This window comes from Orycteropus afer, unplaced genomic scaffold (genome assembly GCF_000298275.1).
Source record: "Orycteropus afer afer isolate SDZICR_OR568_19922 unplaced genomic scaffold, OryAfe1.0 scaffold00254, whole genome shotgun sequence".
NCBI lineage: Eukaryota > Metazoa > Chordata > Mammalia > Tubulidentata > Orycteropodidae > Orycteropus > Orycteropus afer.
In genome coordinates, this window is record NW_006921841.1 from 3,356,505 (window position 1) to 3,374,376 (window position 17,872).

General features: G+C 37.9%; 1 protein-coding gene across 1 annotated transcript in view; it reads left to right on the plus strand.

Moving 5' to 3' along the window:
• Positions 1–17,872, plus strand: part of ARNTL2 (aryl hydrocarbon receptor nuclear translocator like 2) — a 66,804-nt gene that overhangs the window by 21,220 nt on the left and 27,712 nt on the right. The window contains exons 4-8 of the mRNA XM_007949800.1: positions 2,198–2,355; positions 8,790–8,869; positions 11,652–11,744; positions 14,292–14,409; positions 15,774–15,917. Of these exons, the coding sequence (XP_007947991.1) occupies positions 2,198–2,355; positions 8,790–8,869; positions 11,652–11,744; positions 14,292–14,409; positions 15,774–15,917 (593 nt within the window). The remainder of the gene's footprint in view (positions 1–2,197; positions 2,356–8,789; positions 8,870–11,651; positions 11,745–14,291; positions 14,410–15,773; positions 15,918–17,872) is intronic.

Consider the following 17,872-nt stretch of genomic DNA (forward strand, 5'->3'; position numbering starts at 1 on the left):
AAGGAAGATGGGGCAATCTACTTCCATAGTGATACTGCCTCGGAAACCCAAGGAGGGGTTGCTATGAGTCGGGTCTGACTAGATGGCACATAACAACAACAGTAGTCAGGAAAAGCTTCCTTGAAGAATAATAACTGAGCTATGTTATGAAAAAAGACTACTTCCCAAGAATGTAGAAGGGAAGTGTTTTGGTTACCTAGTGCTGCTCTGACAGAAATATGCCACAAACGGTGGTGGCTTTAACAAACAGGAATTCATTCTCTTACAGTTTTGGAGGCTAGAAGTCCAAGTGCAAAGTGCTGGGCTCTAGGGGCTGGGTGAAAGCCCTTGGGCTTCAACCCAAAGTCAACAGGTAAAAAGGTACAGTCCCTATCTTACCAGGCCACATGGTAGGCCATTAAGTCAAGCCCATTGAAAGTGCCAAGATCAACAGAGCATGGCAGGCTACTGAATGAAGACTTAGCTACATGCAGGGTTCAAATGTGCCAAAAAGCTAGAGACCTTCCTCAAAGCTGCTGCTTGTACACTGGAAGCAGACCACATCCCTAAAGCAGCTACTCAGCTACTCCAGTAGATTCCACCATGGAACTGATGGCCAGTCTCATCATGGGGAATAACTATATTCAGCTGCCCACCCACTCAACAAGGCCCAGCCAAGTTGACAACAACCTGAACTACCACAGGAAGGATATTCAAAGCCTTGTAAAGAGTCAGAAATGATGGAGATGTGAGACAACATGGCATGCTTGAAGACTAGCAAGTTGTTGGGTATTGCTACTGTATAAAATTTGGGGTTGTAGAGAAAAGACACGAAGAGATGAATCTGAAGACAAAGGTGTGAGTCAGGGCATGGAGAATTTTAGTATGTAATTAGGGAATTTGGCTGTTCCTCTTAGTGGAAATGCATTGAGCAGTTTTCTGCAATTGGGTTAGATAATTTGATTTGTTTTAGTACAGTTATTCTGGAAGAAGAAGAAACTAGAAGAAACATCAGGTTAAAAGGCTCTTGGGGTAGTGCAACGGGCTATAATAAGGAACTAAATTAAAGCAATGGCAGAATGGATGGAGAGGAGGAGCAGACAGACTTAAATATTTTAAAAACTAGAATTTACAGGAGTTTGTAATTTTTTGGCTCTTCAGGTTGAAGGAGAGGAAAAGGTCTAGAATAAGTTTACTGTTATAGCCAACCAAGATAACCCTATAGAAGGAAGAATAAACAGGGTAAGTAAAAGAAGGAGAGTTGAACCAGAGTAAACTGGGTAGAATTATGTTCAGTTTTAGATACCTTGAGTTTTAGTGTGCTTATGAATCATTGAAGTACTGAAGTCTAGTTTAAAACATCTGGAACTGGGTTAAGTATGAATGAAATAGGGATTGAGTATTAAGTACCTTAAGAGTAGTTGTAAAGCCTTGTGAGGAAGTAAGCTCTCTTAGGGACAAGCTATAGAAAGAGAAAAAAGTAGTGCCAAGTCAGGAATTTTGAGGAATACCAGCATTAAGGATAGAGGAGGAGCTGGGCAGGGAGACTGGAAGAGGTGCGTTCAGAAGAGCATCACAGTCAGATTCCACACTGGGATCAGCTCAGGGATTGCATAAGGCTGACCTTTGCTGGAATAGTTTTGGTGGTATGGTGATGTGGAAGCTCGATTTTAATAGATGAGAAATGAAAGATTGAGTGGAGACTTCACTCTTCAGGAAGCTTGCTTGAGAAGGGAAAACAGTAGCAACAACAAACGCTAGAATTACAGAAAGGATTTTTTTCCCTCTAGAAGACTTGAGCATATTTATAGAGCCATGATAAGGAGCTGAGAGAGGATGAGGTTCAGATGCATATAACTGTTTAAGCTAATTGAGAGAGGAATTAACTTGAATAGAAGCTTACACACCTCTTCCTCTAAGATAGGAAGGAAGTAGACAAACCACTGTGGGTCTTGGACAGATGTCTTAGTTCTTGAAGGTTTAAGGAAATTAGATACGGAGGGAAGAGCAAGCATAGGGAATGAGGTAAAAGAAATGCAGACTTTTTTATTGCTATTCCTGTTCCTAGCAGCTCCTTCCTCTTCCCTAAAGGGCAACTACAGAGCCAAGTTTGGGAGGAGGAACAGTGTGCTTGCTGGGCTCATGTTCATGTGAACATCTACTTCAGATGTAAGTGCCTCCTGGGTAACTGTGGGTCTGTTGAATCTCTCCTTCATAGAGAAGCTCATAGCCAAACTGAAAAGCGGAGGAGAGATAAAATTAATAACCTGATCGAAGAACTGTCTGCAATGATCCCTCAGTGCAATCCCATGGTACGCAAACTGGACAAACTTACAATTTTAAGAATGGCTGTTCAACACTTGAAAACTCTAAAAGGTGAGTTTGAAAATGGATTCCACACTTAGAGTTGTAAATTTTTTGTAACTGAAGTCTCTGATTGGTTTGTTTTGCTGCTATTGGCTGGTGAATTTCTATATAAAGGTGTTTTGGTTACCTAGTGCCGCTCTGACAGGAATATACCACAAGTGGGATGGCTTTAACAAACAGGAGTTTATCATTACAATTTGGAGGCTTTAAGTCCAAGTTCAAAGTGTCAAGCTCTGGGCGCTGTGTGAAAGCCCCTCAACCTTGGGCTTAAGCTCTGCCTCCTGCTCCCGGCCCACTGAAGCTAGAGGCTTTTCTTCACTCAGGCAGCTGCTGGCTGCTGAGACAGACAAGCCCAAGGTTAACAAGTAAAAAGGCACAGTCCCGACGTTAGCAAACCACATGGCAGGCCATCAATTCAAGTCCATCAGAAGTCCCAAGGTTGGTAGAGCATGGCAGGCTGCTGAACAATGACTCAGCTACATGCAGGGTTGAAGCCTGCCATATGCTAGAAACCATTCCCAAAGCTGCTGCTCATATGCAGGAAGCAGACCACATCCCTAAAGTAGCTACTCAGCTGCTTGTAGTAGTTCCCACCATGGAGCTGATTGCCAGTCTCATCATGGAGAATAACTACGACCAGCTGCCCAGCCACTCAACCAGGCCCAGCCAAGTTGACACACAAACTAAACTACCACAAAAGGTGTCTTTCAGTTTGATAGGTATTTATCTGAAGCTTTTCTATTCTCTATATATAGAGAGAATACTGAATTGGATGTCAGAACATTTGGTCCTAAAAAACTTTATCTGTGTGAACGTCAATAAGATTTTGTATTTCTACTTGATTCCCCATATATAATATGAATATATAAATAGCTGCCCTATGTAACTCAATATTTTAGAAGTTCTAAAATGTAGTATTATTTATTACCATTTATTGCCCAATTCCTATCCTTAGAAAAGAAAATCTCCTTAAATTCAGCAATTTCTCTTAAGGTATTTCACATGTATTAGACACTAGGTATAGGAGATCCTTGGCCAGTGCCTCTTGGCATATGTGTAATCATTTCTGAATTTTGCAGTCTCCAACTTGAACTTGAATTTTAGACTGAAGTATAATGAATATGTGTGTATGTGTGTTTATTTATATATGTATAAAATAAGTCATTTCTGATTTGGAAATAACCCTAATCAAACTTGGGGGCAGAGTAATGGGAATGGAATTGAGTGTTAGATATACTGAGAAAACAGGAAGATCTGGAGGAGTAGCACACTGAAGACTACAGAGGAGAATACTCTGCAAGTTCAGATTTGTAAAAATATAAAAGATTTTAGAGAGATTGGCTCAAAAAATGTGAAAAAGAAATGAGCAAAGGATGACCCAAGAGTCTTAGTTTAGACCTCTGTCCTACTCTGCATGTCAAGGAAAGAAAATCTGTTTTAGGGAAAAGGGGAATTGTATGCAGAGAATACAGGGAATTTGCCAAGTCAAGTTAAAGTGACTTAGAGGAGAACAGTATTAAATCTGTACTCCTGTTGCAAACCAGGCCTGCACAAAGAGTATCTTATCTTATAATGAACAAAAACTCTGGGACATACTTTCACCTGAGAAGGAGGTGTAGTAAAACCCATTGCCATTGAGTCAATCTGATTCATAGTGACCTTACAAGGTTTTCAAGGCTGCAAATCTTTTTTTTTTTTTTTAATTGTGATTTGGGTGAAAGTTTACGGAACAAATTCTTTTTCCCTACAGCAGTTCATCCACATTTTGTCTCATGACATTGACTGCAATTCCCCACAATGTTACAGCTCTCTTCCCACTTCCTCTTCCTGTTACCTCTTCCCTGTGTCCTTCCCTCCCATGCACTCCAGCCCCCTAAGCTGTCTCTCTGTGCAAACACTGCCCTTCTGTTCTCCCATGATTGATTGCTCCAAATAACTGATGTAAATGTTCAGCCCATATGCCTGTCTATTGTTTGGCTGGAAGCCACAGGAGTGAATTCAGTTCCAGACCTGAAGGGTGGCTAGGGGCCATAGTCTCAGGGGTCTCACCAGGCTCTATTACACTAGCAAACCTGGTCTTTGTTTTTTATGATTTTGAATTTTGTGGTACATTGTTCTCCTACTCTATGCAGTATCTCCTATACCCATCCCCCCCAACAAGGGGGTAGCTGGGCACCACCTAGTTCTTCTGGTCTTGTGGTCATATAGACTGAGGATCGCATGGTCTACCAGTCCCTTGGACTAATGGTTTCCATGAGTCTTGGAAGGAGGAGGGACCCATCATTGCATCTAGATGGTTGTTTGCAAGCTTTTAAGACCCCAGTTGCTACTCACCAAAGTAGGATGTGGAATGATGTTTTGTGTAGTATGTTATGCCAGTTGAGCTTGATGTCCCTTCAGACCATGGTCCCAAGTCCACAGATCCAGTTACTCGCTCCCTCCAGGTAGTGGCTGTGGCCAAGAAGTGACTACAGCCTTGTGCCTTGTCAGCTCTACTATCCAAAAAGACCAAAACCAAACTCACTGTAGCTCTACTATACACCTGGATATACTTACACCAAGGCTGTAAATCTTTATGGAAGCAGACTGCCTCATCTTTCTCCTATGGAACAGCTGATGGGTTTGAACCCCCAACCTTTTGGTTAGCAGCCCAATGCTTTAACCACAGGGCCACCAGAGGATGTGTGTAAATATAAATTAGGAAGTGAAACTAAATACAACTATTAAAGGCTTATTTAACAGTAGCTTGTATAAGTTGTAAAAGCTTCAGTCAGCTGGGGTGCATGTACAGATCTGCAGAGCAGACTATGGGGGAAGAAAAAGTTAAGTGCTAAGATACTGCCTGTAGGAGGCTTCTTTTTGGGAGTGGGACTCAGAAGTCTTATTTTCATAATAGCCTATTATGAAATAAGATTCTTTTACCCACAACTGGGGCTTGCACAAATTGTAAGCAGTATTTCCCTTAAATCTTTTAGCAGTGCAATTTTGTAGGCTCAACTAAGGTCAATTGATTGCAGCCCTAAAATCAATCAACTTCACATTAGAAATGCCCTGAAGCAGAGCCCACGGGAAAAGCTATGAATCAATCAACAAACAGAGCTTCTACTAGGTTCCTGTTCTGTGCTGGGGATATAAAAATGAATAAGGTTGCTGCCCTCTAGGGGTTCATGGTCTGTAAAGAAGAGAGACCCATGAAGAGATAAGCCTAGCAATAAGAGGGATGAGTGAGATGAGATGCTGTGAATGGTTAGAACAGAGGAGATTAATAGCCTAAATCCAGAGGGGAATTCTTTGGAAAAGAAATTTTACCACTGGCCCACTTCTGAGCAAAAATGAGGAACAATTTTAATCATGTGGTCAAGTTGACATGTCTTGGCCAGAACCTTTAGCCAGTGACACCACAGACCTGTCATTTTGTGCTGCTGTGGTGGCTTGCGTGTTGCTGTGATGCCAGAAGCTATGCCACTGGTATTTCAAATACCAGAATGGTCACCCATGGTGGACAGGTTTCAGAGGAGCTTTCAGACTACGGCAGACTAGGAAGGAAGGCCTGGTGACCTACTTCCAAAAATTAACCAATGAAAACCTTATGGATCACAACAGAGCATTGTCCAACTCACTTACTTTGGACACATTAGGAGAGGTCAGTCCCTGGAGGAGTACTTCGTGTTTGGTGAGATGCACTGGCACAATAGCCACAGCGATGGACTTGGATATCTCAGTGATCATGATGAAAGGCTGAGCAGTGGTTTTTTATTTTTGTTTGTTTTTTTCCTGTTGTACATAAGGTTGCCATGAGTTGGAGCTGACAGGATAGCAGCTATCTACGAATCTGACCTGCAAGTGCAATGACTTGAAGAGCTTGGATGTACATTTCAATGCAGTTATCAGAGTATAACGTCTAACATGTTTGGAAAAAGCTTAGAAGCCAAACCATCAGAGGGCTGCATATGAATCATGTCATTTTTGGTCTACAGCATAATTTAAAGATAGGATAGTGAAATAATTTTCCCCCCCACTGTACTGCAATGCTTCTGAACTATCTGGGTGGAAGACAAGTTTTTTGTCATCCTCCCTCCCCTCCAATGCATTGTAAAATGTAACACAATTAATTAGTTGGAAAATGGTCATGTGCTTGGATATCACAGGAATGCTACGTTTTTATAAAAGTGTCTAAATGCTTACTGTTAATTTCCTTACTTATCTCCCCAGAGTGTTCACTCATGTCACCAGTCTGCAGACCACATTTGGAGTAGCCCTGCTTGGCAGCATATGCTTTCTGACAGCCTGTGGGCATTCTGTGTCTTTGGTCTTAATATCCAAGGACAATGAGTGTGGGTTCTGGAGACAGACCTCCTAGGTTCAAATCCTGGCTCCCTAACTTTCTTAACAGCTAAGTGACTTGCTCAAGTTACTTAACGTTCTAATCCTCAGTTTCCGTATCTGTAGAATCGGGATAACTGGCCTCGTGGGGTTGTTCTTAAGAGTAAAGAATGAAGTGTTTAAAGCGATGACACAGTATTCACTAATGGTGGAAGCAGTGGTAAGAGTAGCAGCAGTAGTGGTATTACTGTTATTTTAATAGTTTTTTTAAAATTTAATGAACATTATAAAAGAAAGTAAGTGATCATGTTTTCTAGTTTGTGTTTGCCATCAGAAATCTGAAGGTCAAATTTGTTACCTTTTGGGTAAGCAGACAGGACATCACAACCTGCATTTCATTAACCAACCTCATGCTAGCTTCAGCTCTGCTTTCACTACCTTTATTTTCTAACGCATCCTCACCTACTTACCTAGTCAGGGTTCACCATCCCCGATGCCCTACGCTGAGAGCATCTCCCCATGCTAATTCTGCAGCGCTCTGGACAACTCTGCTTCGCCCGGACCTGGAAGTGTCACTGCCTTCTCCGGAACTGACTCATTGCTCCTCCCTGGCTTGGCACTCCGAGGGTGCATCTTTCATCCTTTTCTCAACTCCCTCCTACAGTCCAACCAGCCTGCTCTGTAGTAATAATAATAACTACAGAAAATTACCTGTGGGAGTTCTTTGAGGCTGGGGACAAATGCAGGGTCCTACAGAGAAGATTTTCTTTTGTGTAAGCCAGGCTCTTAGAGAGGCTACCAGCCTGAAAGCATTTACCCAGTCCTAGAAGGAGATGTTTCTCTTTTCTTTTACCACTTAAGTAATTGGTTAATTTGAGTTACAGATCCATCCAAGGGGCAATCTGTGATTTAAACATCTTAGAGTATTACCCATACCTTTCTTGAGAAAGCAGCATTTCTCAGCAGTCCCTAGGGGGAGGGCATTGGGGTTAGGAAGGTTGTAGGATATAGGGGAGAGAAAATTCATGGATTTCTCAATCCCCTTCCTGTGAGGTATCTGGGCAAATCCCACCTCTGTCCTCTATACCTCCCTGTGGCTGTGAAGGGCTTTGGTGCGTCAGCATTGGTGGATGCCTTCAAGGCAAATGTAGTTTTAGTGCTTCCTTCTCTCCAATCAGACTTTCATGTGGGTTTTGACCTGATGACTACACATCATTTTGACAGCTCTTCAGTTGCTTTAGAGACTTTCTGTTAAATATAATAAGCTCTGGGCTGTGGGATTAAAATGAGTTATTTCATTTATCTTTTATATGTTTTTGTGTATTATCAGAAGTTTTCATGACTTTTAAAGGAACTTTCTTACTTGAAAATCCTATGACTCCATAAAATGTGTTCAGAATTCCAGAATCTCAGCATTCAGAACAATTGATATGATCAGTTTCAATAAGATAAGTAATTATAAAAATAACTGTATACCCACTCCTCACTTGTTGACAATCTCATTGTCTAACATTTTGTATTTATGACCATAATAAAAAATCTACTATCTGACTATTTTGCACATTAAATCGTACATCTGGCAGTAAAAATGCCAAAATACAAGGCAAAAGTAATACTGGCTGTGATGGTGAAGATTATGCGTCAACTTGGCTGGGCCATGATCCTCAGTGGTTTGGCAGTTATTTAATGATACAATTTGGCAGTTATGTAATAATGGTCATTCTCCATTTTGTGATTTGATTTAGGATGCTCCATTTTCGCATTTTGTGTAACCACTTGATCTTTGGAAACTATTTATGCTATTGAGGAGCGAGTGTATTCTTGAATATTGTTGTATGTGTATTTTATTGAGATGCTTTCTTTTAAAGCTCTTACTCTCTGCACCTTTAAGTAAAAGGGAATAAATAGTTCTGGGAGTTTATGATCCAAATACAAGATATTTTAATATGGTAACAGTGAAGAAAGGGAATGACTACAGAAGGGGTGTTATAGGCCACTAAAGAGAAAATGCCATCACCATCATTGTCAACAATAACAGCAGCAACATTGTAAACATTTATTAAGCACTGACTACATTTACCTCTCTAATATATTTTCAATAACTTTTGACTTATTTTTAGGCATGACAGATTCTTACATAGGAGATAATTGCAGGCCTTCATTTATTCAGGATAATGAGCTCAAACACTTAATTCTTAAGGTAAGTAGAGTGATAGATTTGTTTAAGTGGTATTTGCCCTTTCATTGTTTTTTATTTAAGTGGGAGATAGATTTTCTTTAATTTCCTTCTTGTTATTAACACACATAATTTTACATTAAACCCTATTTTAATATAGAAATTAAGTTATAGAAGTCACCAAACCAAAAAACCAAACTCGGCTGCCATCAACTCATAGCAATCCTGCCTTAGGTTTACAAGGCAGTATCACTATGGAAGTAGATTGCCCAGTCTTCCTTCCAAGGAGTGGCTGGTGGGTTTGAACCGCCAACTTTCTGGTTAGCTGTCACAGGCCTTAGGCACTACGCCACCAGAGCTCCTAGTTATAGAGGTAGCTATGCCTAAGGCATTTGACTGCTAACCAGAAGGCTGGCGGTTCAAACCCACCAGCCAGCCCTTGGAAGGAAGGTTGGGGAATCTACTTCTGTAGTGATACCCCCCAGAAACCCTAAGAGGGGACGTTATGAGTAGGGTCCAACTCCACGGCAGTGAGTTTGGGAGCTCTGATGGCATACTGCCTAAGGCATTTGACTGCTAACCAGAGGGCTGGTGGTTCAAACCCACTAGCCACTCCTTGGAAGAAAGTTTGGGGAATCTACTTCTGCAGTGATATCGCCTCGGGATCCCAAGGAGGGGTCACTGGGAGTCAGATCCAACTCGACAGCAGTGAGTTTGGTTTTTTTTTTGGTTTATGCCTTATTAGTTTGGGCTAATGAAAGTAGAGACAGAAGATAGGTACTTTCCAAAATATGAAGCAAAATTTGTCTTCAATGCTTTCTTCCTTCATTGCCCAATGAATTCATTTATTACACTGTAGACTCTATCCTCCACTATTGCCACTCCTTCAAAGCCAGTTTACCCTGGATCCCATTCCTTCAGGATCCTCTTCTCTGTAGAGTAGCCAGTCACTGGTTTTAACGAGTCACTTGGTTGATGCTTTGACATTTCTGTCTTTATCACTTCATATGCATGGTTTTCAGACTTACCAGTCTATTTGACATAGAAAATATAATCATGAAATCACCATACACTGTTCCCAGGAGTTGATACGTACCTGTTCACGTGCTAATACAACTGGGTATTAAGCCCTAGTGTGATTGTATAGAAGGATTTTTCATATATATTTTTGTCTATTTTTCTTTTTTGGAAATTTCTTTTAAAAGCCACTCTTTTATTTGAATAGCTGAATTTAAACACAGTATTCCTGACAGAAGCATAAAGGATTTTTGCAAATAACAAAAATAATTTTAAAGATAATGGAATGTGCTATAGCTTGAAGGCTTTCTCGCCAATCTTTTTTTCAGTTGTAACTTCACATAACCTTGGTATTGCCCCCTTACTGGACTAAAACATATCCACCTAATTTATCTCATATTTGTTTTCAGTTCATAAAAATTAGTCCAAGAAAATGCCAAATTGAGAGTGCCAGACTTATCCTATGTATCCATATATTTAAAAAATAAAATAAAATAAAAAGCAGTTGCCATAGAATCCTGGGGCCCCTGTGTGTGCCACTGTAGAACTGTGCCCAGTAGAGGTTTCTGTGTTTGATTTTTCAGAAGTTAATCACCAGGTCTTTCTTCTGACGGAACTCTGGGTGAACTTGAACCACTAACTTCTTGGTTCTCAGTGTCTTAACCATTTAGGTTGCTTCATTGGGGATTTGTTGGGTAGAACTTAAAGGAGTAGTTGATACTTAGAATTTTTAAAATTTAGTTTTCAAAAAAACTATACCAAAAAGTTTAAAAATATGTATAATACATGTCTTCATCCCTTCCTTGTCCTCCATCTGCATAGTCCTTCCACCCCAACAATTCCACATGCAGTCATTGTTATTGAAGTTTTTTGATATCTTTGTAGAGTATGCCCAATAAAGTATTGTCCTACTGCCATCAAGTTGATTCCAACTCATAGTGACCCATAGCATTTCCAAGGCTGTAAATCTTTACAGAAGAAGATTGCCTCATCTTCCTCCCACAAAGCAATTGGTGGATTTGAACTGCTGACAAATACAAACACAAAAATGTTAGCAGCCAAATGCTTTAACCGCATAATCAGAGCTCCTTATAGAGTATAGTAGAATTTGGTAAAGATAATTCTTACATTAGGATATATCCCAACTGAATATTTCCTGGCTGCTAAAAAAGACCAGGCTCACTGGTCTGATAGGGACTGGTGGAACCCCCAAGACTATGACCATTAGGCACCCTTCAAGCCTGGAACTGAACTCACTCCTGTGGCTTGAGTTTCAGCCTACAGGGTGAACAGTAATACTAGGGAGGTACACATTCTAGAGTAATCAACTATATTTGATCAAAGGGCAGCGTTTGCCCAGAGATAAAGCTCAGAAGGAGTGTATAGGAAAGAAGGATGAAGAGAAATGGTAAACACAGGGAGGAAGTGGAAAGAGTGCTGTTACATTATGAGGACTGCAATGAATGTCACAAAACAAAATGTGTCTGAATTGTTGAGCAAAAAACCAGTTTGCTCTGTAAACTTTCACCCAAATCACAATTTAAAAAAAAAAAAAAAAGAATGTGCCATAACTGAATTTTCATGTCAAAAACATTAGACTGGCATTCAATTTGTTGTTATTTATATTTTTTATATATTAAGAAAATTTCTTAAAATTATTTTACTAGGCTTTTTAGGCCACTCCGTTAGTTTTTTTGCCACAGTATTTTCCTCTAAATCTAAATGTATGTTTGAGTGAGACAGCTATTTTTAAATATTAACTTTTTTTTGTTTTGTTGTTAAATCCTAGACTGCAGAAGGCTTCCTATTTGTGGTTGGATGTGAAAGAGGAAAAATTCTCTTCGTTTCTAAATCAGTCTCCAAAACTCTTAATTATGATCAGGTATCCCATACTGAAGATATTTCCTACACAGTGTTTAGTTTTTCAAGCAAACACATTTTATAGTTCTTTTCTTGAATCATTTCTTCCCATTGGGATATAGGACAAGGTTCTGCAAAATCAGAGCTCCAAGAGAGCTGGAGAGAGAATATGGATTTTCACTAGTGGGATTAATGTTCACTTTCTGACCTTCAGCAAGTTACTTATTTTTACTGAACCTCATTCTCCTCCTTAGAAAGGTGGGAATGATGATTATACCTGTTTCTCAGGATGTAAAGACTTACTGCAGTTTCATAGTTGACAGTATCTGAAAAATGCCAGCAACCTTTCTCTATTTCCTCCAAGAGGCAACATTATTATTATTATTAACATTTTAAAAATTGTTGTTAAAAATATACACAGCAAAACATATACCAATTCAATAATTTCTATGTGTACAATTAAGTGGCATTGATTACATTCTTCAAGTTTTGAAACCATTCTTACCCTCCCTTTTAGAATTGTTCCTCCTCCAATGACATAAAATCACTGCCCCCAAGTTTCCTATTGAAACTTTCAAGTTGCTAATGTCAATTTAATCCCATATAGATGGATCTTAAAAGAGCATAATGGTCAAGGCAGACATTTTTTCCTTTCCTTTAGCTTTTGTGTAAGCTAAATTGTTGTTTAAAGAAGACTTCAGGGCATATTTTGTTTAAGGTTTAAAGATTATCTTAGAGCAATAGTTTCAGGGGTTCATCCAGCCTCAATGGCTCCAGGAAGTCTGGATTCCATGAAAATTTGAAAATCTATTTAGAATTTTTCTTTCTTTTGATCAGGATTCTTCTATAGAGTCTTTGATCAAAATGTTCAGTAATGGTAATTGGGCACCATCCAGTTCTTCTAGTCTCATGGCAAAGGAGGCATTTGTTCATGGAGGCAATTAGCCTCACATTCCATTTCCTCCTATTCCTTCCTATTCCTCCATTTCCTCCTGACTCTCCTCCAAGAGGCTACATTATTACCATTATATGTATTACATAACAGTTTTAGTCTAATGTCTGGCAATAGACTCTAAAATATGTCTTTTATTTAACTAGCTTGGTAATTACTTTACCTCATTATTGAACACAATTTAGTATAAATTAGTTATTCAAAAACAATAACACTGAAACTGATCCAACAGAAGAAAGAAACTAGCATCTCTAGACTCTCTTAAAATAGACCACAGCTTTTATCTTGAATAACTTCCATTAACTTCAAGCTCTTTTCCCCACAAACTTAAAAATTTGGGAGAATATTAGACATTCATAGGTACTGAGTTATGTAACAGAAAAAGAGATATTATGTGACTGTAGAAAGAAGGGTAGAGAGCCACATGAATCATGCAATGGTTGAGGACACAAAAACAGTGCATTACCTGAATATTCCATCTTCTAATTGAAGATGCAGAACAGTACACACACCTCATGCATGTGCTAAGATAACTTACAATTCACTTAAGTTTCACATTAGTGACATAGAGTGCAATCCCACTGTGCACTGACTTTGCATATGAAAGGCCATCCTAGAGACTCACTGGCTGCTTCAGAAGGATATTCAGATTCCCATGATGCAGGATCTGGTCCTCAACTTTTTAGATTCAGAAACTTGATTTGCTCTGAAGCAGAGAATTGGTCAAACTCTAGGCATAGACTTATGTTAACGAAATACAAAATAGACTGATGCATAAATCAGACTGCTCATTTTTTCAGTATGCAATATCTAACTGCCAGGCAATCCACACTTCTTGTATAGGAATATCTACTTGGATGAAAAAGGAATTCACAAGAGGGGTGATAGCTACGGGTCATGGAGGGCTTCACAAATACCTGCTAGGCCTGTCCGAAAGGTGTCTTTAAGATGAGCAGAAAAAGGAAGGAAGACATGTTGGGCCAGGAGAGGAGTCTAGGAATAAAAGGCAACTAACTGAAGTGGTGGAGTGGTCAGAAAATTGACTTTGTAGGGCAAGGGTAATGTCCAGGTGATGAGACCTTGTGAGCAAAGGTGTATACCAGGAAAGCTGTGCGTAGTCAGGGGAAGGGAGGTGGGGATGGAAAAGGGTAAGTGTTCTGGGTTGGATTTTGTTTTTTAATAGTATGGCAACTCTCTGAGTCACAATATAAAATCACCAATGTTCTAATACTTCTATATTGTACTATGATATTATCTCTCTCTCTTCACCCAGGAAGAAAAAGTTAAAAGTAAATCATAATATAATTTAGAAGATGTGATTTAGATGATATTGATGGTTTTTATTAGTCTGGAGTTAACAGGACATTACTGATTAGGTATTAGTATTGGATTGTGTGTATCTGGTTATGGTTCTGTATTCATATATTTTTTCCTTTGTACAAATATCACCCTGCTTCTAGCACTAAGTTAATATTACACAATATAGTAGATGGGTCTTTGAACTTAAGAAAAAGCAACTTTAATAAAGGAAAAGGAATTTATCATATGTTTGTATGAGAAAAAGTAGGAAAATTATATTACTAATTTAAAATGAACATCTGTCTATCATATGAATAGGCTAGTTTGACTGGACAAAGCTTATTTGACTTCTTACATCCCAAAGATGTTGCCAAAGTGAAGGAACAATTTTCTTCTTCTGTTATTACACCAAGTAAGAAGTTCACAGATGCCAAAAGTAAGTGCTCATTTCAGCATACTAACTATTTTATGTAAATATAATTATTATTTAAAAGTAAAGTGGCACAGTGTTTTTAAACAGGTAATTGTCAAGAGAATTATTTAGTAAACTTTATAAATAAGTTAAAAAATCATTCAGAGTTAAAAAAAAATTAGTATACTTTAGAACAATCAACCATTTGAAATCAAAAGGGAAGCATTTACCCAAGGACAGAGTTCAGAAGGCAGGAAGGGTTAAGAAAGAAAGAGGTATAGAAACAGGAAACACAGGGAGGAAATGGAATGATTGGTGTACATGGTGGGGATTGTAATCAATGGCATGAAACAAAATGAGTATGAATTGTCGAATGGAAAACTAATAAGCTCTTTAAACCTTCACCCAAATCACAATAAAAAGCTAAAAAAAAATTAAGCAGATGAGAAAAAATATCAACAAAGCTGTATAGAGCAATTCTATATCATACACACATATAAGAACATATGTTCATATGAAGACGCTTTGAGAAAATATGATTAATTTATATTTTCTGTTTTTCCCAGGCTAATAAAAGCTTTACAAGAAAGTATTTTATTTTTTTTATTGAAAAGTATCTTATTTTAGGTTAAAAATTGCTGAAGTCTTAATTATTTAGCTATATGCTGAGAAATGATTGTTTTTTTCTTATATGTGTTAGGTTTACTTGGTACAAAAAACCGTGTATGCTTGGGAAAGTGTAAAGTATTTCTTTTCTTCTCTGAAAATGCTGAGTGCCAAGTGATTATTTAGAACATAAAAATAGTAAAGCTTTGTTTCATGGATTGCTGCTATATCTCAGGTTTTTTTCACTTCATTTTTATTTTGTTTTATTTAAATTATTTCTGTTATTCACTCTCTGGGGTAACGGTAAAGATAAATTGCAAATGTTTATAAGCGATCAAAATGTAATTGCTTGACAAGTGTATGTATTTTTTTATAGTTTCACTTTGGGGTTTAGTGTGCAATCATGTCATTGCTTTAAGCAATCATTTCTTTTTTAAACAAATTTGTATAAAAATGTAATGTTTGTTTTGTGCTGTCTAGTCAATTCTGACTCATAGTGACCTTGGTGGAGCAGAGACTGAGCATACTGGTTAAGCATTTGGCTGCTAACCAAAAGGTTGGTAGTTTGAACCCACCAGCCACTCTGTAGGAGAAAGATGAGACAATCTGCTTCCATAAAGACTACAGCCTTGGAAACCCTATGGAGAAGTGCTACTCTGTCCTGTAAGGTCTACACTAGACAAAAATGTAATAGGTTACTAAAAAACATTCAGAAATAAATTTCACAATTATTTGAACATATTCTTTTCTGCCTCTTCTCTTGCCCCCTTCTGCCATGAAAGCTGGTTTGCAAGTTCACAATAGTTTTTATGCTAGAAGGACACATGTATATTCTGGCTCAAGACGATCCTTTTTCTGTCGGATAAAGAGTTGTAAAGTCTCTGTCAGAGGAGAGTGTGAATGCTTACCCAACTCAAGGAGGAAAGGTACTATCACTTTGAATGTTAAATAATTTAAGGCATGGATAAAATTAATAACCTAAATATTTTCTATACAGAAAAAATAAAGTGTATGGTTAAGGCATACAAATAATTGAGGCCAAAAACATTGAGAAAATAAGATTGTTTTTTAACCAGAATTATTTAGATTGGCTAATGCAAATCCTATCATTTAAATTTATCAGGTAAGTACATATTTTCTAAATTACCCAAGATTTTTTTTAAAATACATTTTATTGAAATATAATTTACAGTGAAATGCACAAAATTAAAGTGATATGAGTCAATGCATTTTTTTTCCCCCAGTGTTCTCTCCCCTCTCCTCCCATCCCTCGTAACCAATAAAGAAAGTTTCCTTCCTTCCATATGTAAACCTTTCCTTGAGTTTTTACCATAATGAACTAATACTGTATTTGTCCTTCTGTGATTGACTTATTTCACTGAGCATAATATCCTCCAAGTTCATCCATGTTTTGCATATTCTGCATTATCCTTTCTGTTGCATGGTTATTTTCTGTCTTGTTCAACTTTGTCATTAGTGCTGGGGTGAGATAGTATCTCGTTGTTTTGATTTACATCTCTTTGATGGCTAATGACTGTAAACATTTCATCATGTATTTGTTGGCTGCCTAAGTATCCTCTTTAGTAAAGTGTCTATTCATGTCTTCTGCCCATTTCTTAATTGGATTGTTAATCTTTTTGTTGTTGAGGTGCTGAAGTTTTCTATAAATTTTAGAGATAAGTCCCTTGTCAGGTATTTGTTGCTGAATATTTTTTTCCCAGTCTGTAGGTTCTCTTTTGACTCTTTTGGAGAAGTCTTTTGAAACACATAAAAATTTAATTTTTAGAAGATCCCATTCATCTAGTTTATCTTCAGTTGTTTGTGCATTTTGGGTTATGCTTGACAGTCTGTTTACGCTCTTAATTAAGACCCCTAAATTTGCCCCTATTTTTTCCTTGAGGAACTTTATAGTTTTAGGTTTCACATTTATGTCTTTGATCCATCTGGAGTTAGCTTTTGTGTATGGTAGGAGGTACAGATCTTGTTTCATTTTTCTGCAGATGGATATCCAGTTTTGCCAGCACCATTTGTTAAAGAGACCATCTCTTCCCCCATTTAATGGATTTCAGCCCTTTGTCAAAAATCAGCTGACCATAGGTCGATGGATCTATTTCTGGGTTCTCAATTCTGTTCTACTGGTCTGTGTGTCTATCCTTGTACCAGTACCAGGCTGCTTTGATTACTGTGACTGTCTAATAGGTTTTGAGATCCGGGAGTGTGAGACCTCCTACTTTATTCTACTTCTTCAATAGTGCTTTGCTTATGTGAGGTCTCTTTCCTTTTCATATAAAATTACTGATTTTTTTTTTTTTTTTCCATATCCTTAAAGAATGCTGATGGGATCTAGAAAATTACCTAAGGTTTTTATGGAGTCAGTGACAATGCAGTTTGAGGCCTAGCAAATGGGAAAAATTAAGAAGAGACAGAAATAACACTTCTGCTATGAAGTGTTATTATCACTTTTAAAATATAAAAGTTAGGTGTTTAAAAAAACTGCTCTAGTACCAGAGCCTGATTTGATTAATTTTGATGAAAGTTTCTTATGATATTCCAGATGGTAAATTTCATGACATTGTGGTTCTTTGGTATATATTTTCAGTTCTGTTTTCTTACGATCCTTTCATACATTTGTTTTATACATATTTACATTTTGAACTGATTTAAAACTCATCTATTAAACTTGATTGGGAAATTTCAGAGACTGCAAAATATCTCATGCCTTTTTTCCTAAGAGGAGATTATTAAGCTATTATATATAGAATCCCCTATACAAATTTCAATGTGAATATTTTACTTTTATTGTTGTTTAGAATATGCACAACAAAACATACACCATTCCAACAATTTCTTCATGCACAGTTCGGAAACATTGATTACGTTC